The sequence below is a fragment of the Rhamphochromis longiceps genome, linkage group LG23, assembly GCF_057381845.1.
Source record: "Rhamphochromis longiceps isolate RC_006_pf linkage group LG23, R_longiceps_female_GT1.1, whole genome shotgun sequence".
Lineage (NCBI taxonomy): Eukaryota > Metazoa > Chordata > Actinopteri > Cichliformes > Cichlidae > Rhamphochromis > Rhamphochromis longiceps.
In genome coordinates this window covers 23,321,303-23,334,236 of record NC_140578.1, presented here as the reverse complement: position 1 = coordinate 23,334,236, position 12,934 = coordinate 23,321,303, and the positions used below count along the sequence as shown (strand labels likewise).

The following is a 12,934-nucleotide window of genomic DNA, read 5'->3' as shown; positions in this document are numbered from 1 at the left end:
GGGCAAAAAAAAAGCTCTCTTTAACTCAAAAAAAGACAGAATGGCATTTCTCTCTGGCGCTTTGACAACACCAGCAAGAGAGTGATGATACCTCCCATGCTCTCCCATGCTCTCATTTCTCTATTCCCCAGCAGTTCTGTTTATAGAGATAACAAAGTCAGCCCAAAAACATAAAGCCGCCCCGGCATCCCTGCGATGGCTGCAGGCACCAAGCACTGAGCATCTATCTGTCTGCTGCAAATTAGGCTGCCTATAAGGGAAGACCCCCCCCCCCCCCCCTACTGACCTGCCGTGACTTTGACACTGCAGGTCTTAACGCTACATCACTGGGAAAGACTATATATACATAATATTCCATATTATTGTCCACCACCTCAACCAGTTCAGCTCATTTCAGTGTGGGATTAGTGGGCTGGATAGGAAATCTTAATCTGCCTGAGCAAGCGAGACAGAGAGAGTGAGTGTATAAGGAAAGAATTGAAGCCTATGCATTCCTGCACATACAAATCCCTGCAAAGCCGGGCTTCTTTAACCTCCACTTTGTCTGTTTCCTGGTGTTATCAGTCAGAAACAAAGTGGGTTGTTTTTTCTATGCAGCACCCCTGACCCCATGCTGTTGCCACTAGCAACAGAACATGCGATTCCCCTCGCAAATCAGTGCAAATCGCACATGTGTGCAGTCCTTCTATATGAAACATGTCCCCCTCTGGGGCATTACTTGGAAATATTGCAGCTCGGGACAAAGTAAAGAAGCCTAAACGAGGTAACAGTGAACCTGCCGGCATGCATGTGATGCACATCTTAAATCCCCAAACAAGCCAAGCGTACTTCAGTCACAATCAAATCTTACAAGAAAACAAGGTTTCTTTCTTTCTTTTTTTGCCATGTCATGAGCGGCTGACGCCGGCTCGCTCCTTACCCTCGTGGAGACGCAGCATCCTGGTGCATTCAGAGGACACGCATGGTAATCCACTGGCACGCTTTCCTCCTGCTCCGCAGCTGCTGTCCGACTGATCCCGCAGATGACAAAGTTTACATCCACAAACAGAGCGCTGCCGGCTCTGCCCCGGACTGCCTTTCCCTCTTCCTCGCTCTCAAAGTCCTTGCTTCCCACCCCCCACCCCCTCCTTTTTCCCCTACTCTGCTGCCTCCCTCACTCTGCCGGCGTGCACCGACTTCTCCCGATACACCGCTTTCCCTTCTCCCTTCCTGCTACATGCACGCTTCCCTCAGCGCTCCGAGGCTCCTCTTTACACACACGCACAAACACACCGAGTGTTTTGTGCCTCCGATCTGCCGCCCACCACCCCACCTCCCGGCTTTATCTTTCCTCCGAATATTTTTCTCCTCAGTCTGTCTCCGCTTCTATCTCTTTCTCTCTCATGCTGTCTGTCTCCGAGCCTCCCTCTCCCTCTCTCTCTGTGACTGCCTCCCTCCTCCTCTTCCTCGGGCTTACAGGACGTTTAACATGTGTTCAGGGAGACGGCTGCTCTGCTGCCTCTCTGAAGGTGGATCTTTCCTCAGGGGGGAAAGAGAGGGCCGGGAGGCTGGGGTGGGGGTTTGCACGGAGAAGGAGGAGTTGTTTTTTTTTAGGAGGTGGGGGGTGACAACAGCGTTGTAGGCTGGGGGGGGGGGGGGGGGGGGGGTGCAAATCTTTACCTCAAACAAGGGGACATGAACAGGCAAGCAGCAGCCGGCTTGTAATGTTCCACTAAGTGGACTCCTTTCAGAGCAGGGGGGGGGGGGGGGGGGAACAGAAGAGCTCACACATGCAAAAGTGTGGTAAAGTTGCAACTTTCAGGTAGTCACTCTGTCTCCCTGCACACCTGGTCGATCCTTTCCTGAGGCTGGCACCCTTGTTTGATCATACAGAAAGTTGCAAAAATGGGAAAATAGTCAAATTGGGAGCTCTGTGGGGAGATCGGGGAGGGGGAGGGGGTGTCAGTCCCCATTAAATGATCTGACAACCACCTACTCTGAGGCCTAAGCCGGCCAAATTGAGCCCTTGTACAAAAAAAAGAGAGAGAAATGTGGACGGGGAAAACACCGCAACACAAAGAGACAAGCGTGCTGACAAAAGACAGATAGAGACAACCGAGGAAGAGATCAAGAGCAAGGAGGAGAGCGAAAAGACGAAAAGTGAAGGAGAAGGCGAGGAGGAGAAAAAAAAGGAAAAAGAAAGCAGTGCTTGGGTCTGCTGGGCCGAGTGACTCCGGCCCATCTGCCACAATCACAATCAGTCCCAGCTGAATGGCTGTGACTAACTGCAGCATGAAGCCCGCAGCCTCAACCCAGGCAGGATGGAGATGAGAAGGGGGGGGGGGGGGGGATGAAGAGGCAAAAGTGGGGAAGAAGAGGAGGGTGATGGGGGGGTTCTATTGTCTACTCCCCAATAGGACCAGTGCAGGAGGAGGCGGGCACCGGATGGGTGAAAAGGGGAGAATTAAAAGGGTCCCGGTGACAGGAGTGCTCAGTTAAAGAGGGTAAAGAAAGGACAGGGGAAACTTAGAGCTGGGGCCATCGCTGCCACTGTGCTCTACAGCCACTGTCAGTGATGTCCTCAGCAAACAATCACGCGAAGCAAAATGAGTCTGCAGGAGGCTGATGGAGCGGCTTGCTCACGTCAAGATAAGGGAAGGTAAATAAACCGCCCCAAAAAAGTGACACTCATTATCAGATGTCTCCTAAAGCCGGCAGCGACATTGTCATTTGTCATCATAAAACTCTGAGAGATTCATGATGACCAATGATTGCGCTCGTGACCAAAGTGTCACGCAGAGCGGGGTAATTGTGTTTATCATAAGCGCAGCTGTCTCGTGAGGGGAAATCTGAATGTGGAGCGAGCGAGATTTGATTTTACGAGCAGGTGGTCACCAATTACACACCATTGTCCCATTTGGGTTAAAAAAAATAAAGACAGATGAATGAATGGCTGAGTCAGCATTAACACAAGGACGCGCACAGTAATCAAGAAATATCGGCTTTAATTTGATCGACGGGGAGCGCCGAAACAGCGAGTAGCGCTGTGCAGTGCAACAGATGTGAGGCTCACTGTGTTTTTTTCCTGCAGGAAATAAGCGATGCTTGTTTGCTTAGCTTTGTTTATTTCCATTTAACTACATAATGATGGTACCATAAGTGCATATCTGCATGATTGTGTGTGTGTGTGTGTGTGTGTGTGTGTGTGTGTGTGTGTGTGTGTGTGTGTGTGTGCGTGCATGGGCTGACAACTGTAATTGCATAATGAATGGGTTTGTGAAAGCATGTGAAGTTAAAGTCCGTACATTTTAGGTATACACTGGTGGATGTGCACGGGTGCATATTTGTCTTCAGCTGCCCCTCATATCTTTATATTTTGCTTCCAAGCTAGACCTTCTTCACTCCTCTTGAGCAAAACGTCTCCAAGTTTCTTCTTCTTGTTTCTTCTGGTTTGTTTGGACATTGGTTTCTTTTTCACTGATTTTTAGTCCAGTCCTTGTATCGAAGCATTTTTTGTTAAGCCACGTAACACTGACCTATGAATCATCAAAAGAAACATAACTGAAGGGATGAACAAGTGCTGTGACAACACATAAAAGACAACTCAGCAACGAACTGGTTTTAAATGGTATCTTTAGCCACTTTGTTTCTGGCAACCTGTCACAGAAACACATCATTTTCTTTTCATTTCTAAAGATGAATCAGCTGATCATCTACTGAAGCCTCATCAGAAATTGTCTCAGTGGAAGGAAGGAAGCTGCCTAAAAGAGTTCAGACTGTGCTGAAGAATAAAGGTGGTCACACCAAATACTGACTTTTGAGCTTGTTAGAATTGTACAATCTCTGGTTTTTTTGCCTTTAGTGTGTGTTTACATGTATGTTTGCACATATTTCAGTAAATCACTGCATCTATTTCCCATTTACAAAGCAAAATATCAAGAAACATGGGGTGATTCAAGACTTTTGCACACTACTATATAGACTACAGTCTGACTGTACACGTGCACAACGTCTGGGACTGAAAAATGAAGCCATGTCTGAAAGAGTCAATCCCTGTAGACCACCCTTACTGTAAGCACATATTTATAGCCCAGCACAACAAAACCCTTTTCCCCGCCATTATTAGGGCTGAAAGTTGTGTGTGGCATAATGACAGGTGATTCTAGCTAGCCAGGCCTATAGATGTCTTTCCACTTGTTACCGAACTGGATGTCGTGACTGCATTTGTGCTGTTAGAGCCCTTTGGACTCTTATTAATGCAATAACAACTCTACTGACAGCCTAAGAATTCTTCGTGCCAGTGTTGCTGGGTGAAATTCTTTTCTTTTATCTGTATGATACTCAGCACTAATTAGCAGCTATCTGCGTCTGTGCTATGCACTTATGCACCCTGCTAACCAAGCCTGTGAGCGTGAGCTGAAATCGTCACTTCACTAATTAATATGTAAAGTCAGGGTGGCAACTCCCATCCTTTATTTACAGTTTATTGTGTGCGTGTCTTCATGCAATACGTGCAAAATATAATCCATACGTTGTCACAGTGATAATTAAGTCCACTAACACCATTGTGTAAGTGTGTGCGCATGATGTTTGCAAAATTCATATGCGTATATGAACGTGCACGTGTGTGTGTGTGTGTGTGTGTGTGTGCTGAGTGATCTGCTGAGCTCATTAAGGCGCCGCTTATTGCTCTGCCAGGGGTGTCAGTGACAGATTCCACTGTTTGGAAACACTCGGCCGCCCACACAGCCAGCCTGGCTCCACCACTGTCACACACACACACACACACTCGGACTAGGTTAGCATTCCACAGGGAGGAGGGGGTACAGGGAAGGAGACAGGCCGGTGCTGGGACAGTGGCCGGAGGGCCGGTGGGTCGATATGGATTTGTAATAGGGTGCAGGGTGGTCTGAGGTATGCTGGCTGTGGCTGCATGTAGCGTGAGTGTCAGCACCTCTGAGGTCCTTTCGGGTTAGAAGGACGCTGGTGCTCGTAGTAGTAGTATGTGTGCAGCGGTTGAAGAAGTATTTAGGACGCTTACTGAAGTGAAAGTAGCAATTCAGCCATGCAAAAATACTCTATTACAAGTCTGTCACGATGTGTAAACTGCATTTTTGCAAGTGAGTTCAAAACAAATTTCCCATTTGGAGAGTTCATGCTGGAATCAAAGCTTTCAGTAACCTTGTTAAATGGATTTATCTGGCACAAATTAAAGTTTTTGGCTCAATTTACCACCCAAAAAAAATTATTTAAAATGAGACAACAGCGAGCACCGATTCCTGGACTGGCCTGTAAAATATAAACACATCACGTAAAACGAACGCACAGCTTGCTTTGCCGTCGAACTGGATATGCCTCGCATTTCATCAGAGCGATATCTCGAGGCTAGAGAGGGCTTGAAAGTGCTCATTATGAAGAACAGTTCCTGCCAGTGTTAAATAATTGATGCATTACTTTGTGGGCAGCATGATAATGCTGACCCAGATGGAGCTAAATACAACAGATAGTTTTTAAAGCACTGCAGCTGGCAATATTTCAACTGTAGTGAAGTGTAGGTGCACTCAGGTGTAGTACATGGCCCTGAAATGTTTAGAAAAGTAAGAGTAAGTGCACCACACGAACGCACAAACATCCTGTCGGCCCGCTGCTCTGGCGGTCAGCCACACTTTCCCTCCGTGACATTAATCCCCTGCAGCTTGATCACAGATGAGCGACCAGGGGCGACCGGCGTGCGTCACTTGAGGTCATTACCAGACTGGTCGATTCTACAGTCTAGGTGTGTGTTCCCAGTCAGCCTTTAATCGTACACTAGATTAGCCCAAACGTTTGGGCTTGAGATTTGTTTCTGAGAGCAACCATCTAAAATGTCTGAGCAAGCAAGAGGTGCAAAGTCATTTGGAAACACGTCGGTGGTGCTAGGCGTGGATATTTAGCTGTCAACATGGACGGGAATCTTTTGGGAAGAGGTTCAGGGAGTATTTTGTGCACAATGATGAGTAAAGGAAATGCCATTCTGCAGACAGGCAGGCCTGTTTGTTTACCCAACACTAGCTTGCCCTGGATCTGCACAAGACAGATGCAAATCACACGGCGGGGCTTCCTCCGGAGACTCCCTGCATGTTAGTGAGCATCTACATGTGTGTCATTTCACTTCTTTGTTGCAAGATGAAGTGTGTAATACAATGAAAACCCGCAACGCAGTCTTCGGTCATGTTTCATTAGAGCAGGGAAGGGGGTTGATGGGGGGGGGGGGGGTGGGGGACGATGCCAGTCCAGTGAGACATCATCAAGTGCACCGAGATTTTCCTCTCTGGAAGATCTCAGGAAATGTTTAAAGTCATTAGGAGTGGAATGAGCTGGATTAACGCTGATGGCGGTATCTTTAATTAAACTTAAGTAAATCTTTTTTTAAGAAAAAGAGCATTCCTTGTGTGATTACAATTCACAAATGGGGGCTATTATGGGGTAATCTTAGTTTTATCCTCCTCTAATCAAAGGGACAGTTAGATCTCGCAGCAGAAAGACTTTTTTTTTTTAAAGAAAGCAGCAAATTTAGAATACACAACATTTAATGCATCCTCTAATTCTTATGCAATCAGAAAGTGCTTATTGTAAAGCACTTTGTGATTTTTATCTGTGAAATGTGCTATATAAATAAATTTTACTTACTTACTTATACTTAGAAGCTCGATTAGGTTTAGAGATGGTCAAATGCAGGTCAAAATTAGATACGCTTTAAATGGTGCTTTTGTACTCCAGCCGAGCCCTCAGAACACTTTTCCCCTACAAGCCACATTCAACCAGTCACACGAGCATTCATTCACCGCTTCATTTTATGCCTTTCAAGTGCTTTTTAGCCATCAAGCACACCAATGGATCCATCGGGAGAATATGGAGTGTCTGACTCAAATATGCAAGATGAGAATTGAACCTCTGACCAGCTCTATGTTCAGAGCCGAAAAGTGAAAACTGTGAACTCTAACCAATCATTAAACCAGATGGGGAGTCTCTAAATTGATATTGATCTTTACCTGTAATACGTTTAACAAGGCTTTGCAGTCCTTGTGATCTAAAGCAACCATCAGCCTCTCTCCAGCTACCAAGAGGTTAACAGAAGCTGACATTCACTTTTTCACTGTGTTTATATGCTGTACTTTCTGGTTACAGCCCCGGGCCCTCTTGCAGCAGTGCTGCAGGAGCTCATCTCTGGAGATGGGGAAGATTATCCCAAAATGCAGGACACTTGGGTGGGGTTTTACAGGACTATTAAAACCCCACCTTCCTGCATCTGTAACTGCTTTCTCCACCCTATGTTCATCATGATCCATGCAGCGCCTTACACCACTGACAGAGACTTAAGCACATCATGTTTTTGTGTTAATTCTTGTTAAGATGGACAGTTATCGTCTTCTTAATAGCTATGATTTAATGGTCAGCAGCATATGTTGTGGCCCTTGTGGTAGCCACTTGTTTTTAGTGGTTTCTATTGTTGTTTTCTAACCACTCACATTTCTCTCTCCCACCTCCGTTTTCATGTTTCAGTGTCAATTTGTTGTCCTTTGGTTACTTCCTGTTTGAGTTTAAATGTTAGTTTTACTTCTTTCCCCTCCTTTGGGATTGTTTGCCCCACCTAAATTTGTTTCCACCTGTCTCTCTAAAATCAGTTCTATGTGTTTGTGCAGCCCTGTGAAAAAGTCCACCTCATGATTCAGTAACTTAAAGAACCACCTTTAGCAGAAATAACTGAAGTAATTATTCTGTGTCTCATGTTATCGGTCTCTCAAATCATTGTGGAGGAATTCTGGCCCACTCTTCTTTCATTGAGGTTTATGCACAGCTCTCTTAAGGTCCCAACACAGCATTTTAATCAGGTTGAGGTCTGGACTTTGACTGGACCATTGTAACACCTTGAATCGTTTCTTTTTCAGCCATTCTGTATTTGTTGTACTGTCACAGCACCCATTTTGGGCCGATCTTTATCTGTTGTACAGATAAAGTCACTTTTGACTCTAGAATACTTTGGTATACGGAGGAGTTCAAAGTGTCCAGGTCCTGTAGCTACAAGAAAAGCCTAAATCATCACCCCTCCATCGCCATGCTGACAGTGGATATGAGGTGTTTGGCTTTGTGCTTTATGACCACACATTTTCACTTTGGTCCAAATGATTTTGTTCCAGAAGTCTTGTGTTATGTCCAGATGCAAACCTAAGCTGTGCTGCCATGTTCGTCTTTAGGCACTTTTGTTCCTTCTCCCGAAAGACCTTACAAACTATACTTGTTCAGTCTTCTTCTAATTGTACTGTCAAGAGCATTTAACATACTAGCTGAGGCCTGTATAGTCTAATTTGTAGCCCTTTGGGTTTGTTTATCCATCCCACCTGCTCCACTTAGGATCCGACTCCAGAGTTCTGTTTAAAACTGACCAGTACATTGTCCTGAAACATTATTCTACATTTACTTTAAGAAACATTCAATTTTACAACTTATCACTTCATCAGAGACTCACAGGACACCCACTTTCAGGACTGCAGTGTTTTGATTTTCACACATTTTCACCCTTTCCTGTTTCCTCAACGACATGAGGATGTTTTCCAGAGAGCCCTGAGCTGGGGGTAAATAGCATGGTTGCAACCACTGTGACTGCCACCACACAGGTTGTGTCAACAATGAAAACCACACGGGCTCTATCAATCTGCTCATCTTAAAGCGAGGATGTTTACCGGAGCGCTTCGCAGCACATGTTTTAGTCAAAATAACGGCACACTTTCAGGAGCATAAAAGGAGTCATAACATATTCACCCTAGAGCTGATCTTGACAAAAATCTATTCACTGTACGGTGAAGAACTCAACTAAAGTTTACAGACCTGAACATTGTGGTGAACAGTCAATTCAGCTGAAATCAGATAAAGTAATATGCTAATGTGTAGAAGTGTTTCTTTACAGTACAATACATTTAACTTGAGTGTCTGAGAACCCGGTGAAACACCAGCAGTAATTAGGCATTACACAAAATCCCACTGGCAAAAAGTCTCTTAAGTGCACCTAATTGCTTTTAGGAATGCAGATAATACCCCATTCAGTGGAAATGCCAAGAATAAGTGTCACAAGTCCTTTAAAACGCTGCATATGCATGTTGTGAAACCACTAGAAAATGGTTTAGTGAAACACTGCATGTACAGGGAAAGGACAGATCCATTAGGTTAAGCTATTTTCAGAAAAACAGCCAGTACACTACGGCTCTGCAGTGTACATGAAACATGAAGGCTTAAGGTGAATGATATGGGAGGCGAAGCATATTACTGGCAGGTTCTCATATGCAATGAACAGGGGAATGCACCTATGAAAACGACCTTGAAGACGCTTCGGTAAAAGGCCTCATTAAACCATTCGATTAACCTTTTCCTCTCATGAGCTCCATAAAACTGATGCATGTATTTTACCAGGGCCTGGACTGTTTTGGTGTGGGGGGATGGGGAAGATCGTCCCAGCTAGACAGAGTTAGCGAGTTTCTGAGAAGATAACCTAGCACGTGTTGACTTATGTCACAGGGCGGCGGTGTCACCTCCTTAACTTCAGGCTTCAGTGAGGTTATCATTGTGTTCACAGTGAAGTGAGGTCAAGATAAACAAGAAGCTTTTCTGTCGACTTGCTACTTCCTTCAAGAAAACAAATTCTCACACATGTTAACAACTTACTGCTATTTACAACAAATTTCAGCATTATTTCTTTGGACATTTTCTACATCTTTTTCTCATTCATTCTCAATTTGAGTCAAGTCCAAGGAATGTTTTGTTTGGTCGACCTGGTGTGTAGTATGTCCTTAAAAAAACTGAAGAAACTTGGACCTGAGAGATGCATGTAGACCTTCAGCTGAATGAAGCCTCATCAGAAATGGTCTCGGTGGAAGGGTGGCTGTCAAGAAGCCATTCTTAAAGAAGGGAAATACGCAGAAAAAGCTGAGGTATGAAAATTGCAGAAGAACTGAACTGAAAATTAGTGGAAACAAGTCTGATGGAGGTTAGGAGACGGGTAAAAAAGTGTCTACAGCCATCTGTAAAACACGACGGAGTTTCTGTTATGGTTTGGTATGCATTTCATCCAGTGTTGTTGGAGATCTTGTCAAAATTGATGATTTATGAACACAGAAAGGTACCATCAGACTTTAACATGCAGTAACATCTGGAAAGAGTCTAATTGGCGCAATTTAATTTTTTTTTAGCATGAAAACAACCCAAACCCACTGTCAAGAAAAACACACAGTGGAGCACTATCAGTCATGGATCAGCCTCCCCAGAGCCCGGACCTCAACATTATTGAAGCAGTGTGGGATCATGTGGACAAAGAACAGAACAAAAGGCAGAAACATCCAAAGAAGAGCTTTGAATGTCCTTCAGGAAGCCTGGAGTGTCATGGTCCGGAGTCTGTGACTCCGTGTTTATGTTAAGTTTATTATTATTCTGTGGTTTTGGTTATCTTGGGTTTTTGTATTCTCCTGTTTCACGTTTCATGTCCCTATGTCTGTGTCCCCCAGCCTGTGTTTAGTTGGTGTGTGTTGTGTTCAGTCAGTGTGTTTCCTGTTTTACTTTGAAGGTCTCGTTTCCCCTGCCTCGTCAGCTGTTATGTCTCCCAGGTGTGTTTCCCTCCTGTTTCCCATCCCCTGATTACTGGTGTGTATTTATAGTGTGTGTTCCCTCGTCCTTGTTGCTGGTTCGTCTGTGTTATGCCCTTCGGTTATTCTGTGTATTTTGCCCCATCTTCCTGTGCATTCTCCCCGCGTAGTTCTCCCTGCAAGGTACCCTCGTTCATGTTCAGGTTTTGTTGTTTAAGTTTTAGTTTTCCCAGTTTAGAGTGTTTTCAGTTCTGTTTCTCGCCATCCTTTCTTTTGTGTTGTACATCACTGTCGCAATAAAGCTCGCTCACCTCAGAAGCCACCTGCATTTTGGGTCCTTAATAATTCGCACGGCTTGCCCCGGCAACCCGTGACATGGAGAACTATTCCTGAAGACTACTTGAAGACATGACACAAAAGCTGCCTAAGAGAGTTCAGACTGTGCTGAAGAATAAAGGTATTGACTTTCAAATATTGACTTTCAAGCTCATTAGAATTATACAAACTGTGTTTTGCCTTATATACCATATTTAAGGTAAGCAGCAAGATAAATCTAGTGGCTTTGTGAAGTGCGTGTAACCTCTGGTCACAAAGCAGAGCATAGAACACACGGTACACAATAAATTCAGCTCTATAGTACAAGATTTATGCTACAAGGGTGTATTTTAGCAAAAACATTCATAAACCAAACCAAGCATCTCTGGTGCCTAAAACTAACCAAACAAATGGGTGAAAATTAAGCAAATATTATAACAAAGGGAAAGCTAAGTTGAAAGGAAAAGTCACAGTTACAGCTTCTGAATTGGATTTTTTTTAAACCACACTTAACTCATCATATCTTCCTTTCAGCAGAGTGAAACCACGCAGTCACGGTTATGTTATTGGCGGCCACCGACTGATAATTTATACTGGGCTGCTAAACAACTCGTACTGGCCATCAAGTAGGAAAATAATATGCAAAACCAGATAATTATACATGAAGAGCAGAGACTTTTGTCATTTTACCACTGGCTGTTCATGGTTTACACTCCACAAGGTTTAATCGAGCATTTTATTAAAAAATAACAAAGTCTTGAGGAAAAATACCAACAAATTTAAAAAGGCAAATTCCACCCTCGCATGAAGGTTTAAATGAGGGTTTCACAGACTGATTTATTTGCCCACTAACTGCTCCTTTAAGATATTTTGGAGTCTGGACTCCTGGGCCGTAAAGTGACCTCTAATGGATGGATTAGGTTCAGTCATTTACTTCAGAGGGCGCACAAATATACTTTGGGAGCATATTAGATCTCTTTAAGGCTTAGCGTGATCAAATTATTGCATTAGACCGGTCAACTTATCCAATTAAAGTTGTAAAATGCATGGCTCTCGCCCAAGCGAGACGGCAGATCCTCGGGGCGTCGGAGGGGTTTGCGGGAGGCTGAACCCTATCCACCTCCTCATCGGCAGAGCAGGCCTCGCCGCATACTTCAGCTGAGGATTACAGCCTTTCATCTTGCTCAGACCGCCGGCAGCACACAGGCGTCTTTGAGGCCAGATATGGCTTGTAGCAACATCAGCAAGGTCCAGATTTGTAAAGCGGTTTCCCAGCTTTGTGCTCCTGTGGTCTTTCTTTCTCTGGCATGTTTACAGGCTCACTCATTTAGCTCTTTCTCTCACTTAACGCCACCATCCTCTGTTAAAGGCGAAGGCGCTTTGTACGAGCCCTTAAAAAGGACAAACTTTAAGAAAATTCAGTCTCTCAGAAAACTTTTAATAGCTCAAACAATTTTGAGAATTTGCAGCTCAAGAAAGGACTTTCTTGACTTTCCAGTCAGTCTTTGATAGTTGGTCTTAAAGCTCAAACATTGTATGATCAAGGACAAATAGGCAGAAATGTTGAGCTGCTTCTCAGAGAAAAAATGGACCAATTTCAATTCCACCCACAGGCGAATTCACTTACACAAAGCAAGTCCTATTAGCTATAATCCCCCACCTAAGAGCACATCTGATCTGACCTCCGCTTTCTATCTCTGCCGTCTTCGGAGCGGGGCTGCTCTATGAACATGACAAATAGCTTATTGATCAGCAGATGTCGTCGTCAATGTCCTTTCGACTTGGGCTGCAGCTGCAGTTGCCTGCTCCCTGCAACCTGTCCTAAGCCCCGAGCATCTCCAGCTGAGTCCCCTGCCTCCCTCCCTGCTCCCTCATCACAACTCCCCACTTCCCAGTTGCTATGAGGGAGCCCCCCCCCTCTCTCAGTCCTACCCCACACCGCCTTCCAGCCACCCTCCTCATCCCTCCTTGTCCTCCAAGGTGTGGAAAGGGTCACAGACAAACGCCATCTGCTCCAGCAGGCAGAAAAT

At 44.8% G+C, this 12,934-nt stretch overlaps 1 protein-coding gene across 8 annotated transcripts in view; it reads right to left on the bottom strand.

The window, feature by feature from the left end:
* LOC146641961 (nck-associated protein 5-like) overlaps positions 1–12,934 on the bottom strand; it is a 188,676-nt gene that overhangs the window by 112,033 nt on the left and 63,709 nt on the right. For 3 of the 8 annotated variants that reach the window (XM_085397953.1, XM_085397955.1, XM_085397952.1), the window contains exon 1: positions 920–1,502. The exons of 4 other annotated variants lie outside the window; for them this stretch is intronic. Coding sequence is in view for 2 of the 4 variants with exons in the window: in XM_085397952.1 (XP_085254078.1) it covers positions 920–948 (29 nt within the window). In the remaining 2 variants the exon portion in view is untranslated. Of the gene's footprint in view, positions 1–919; positions 1,503–12,934 lie in introns of those variants that run through there. One more of the 8 variants, XM_085397954.1, reaches the window with a different exon arrangement.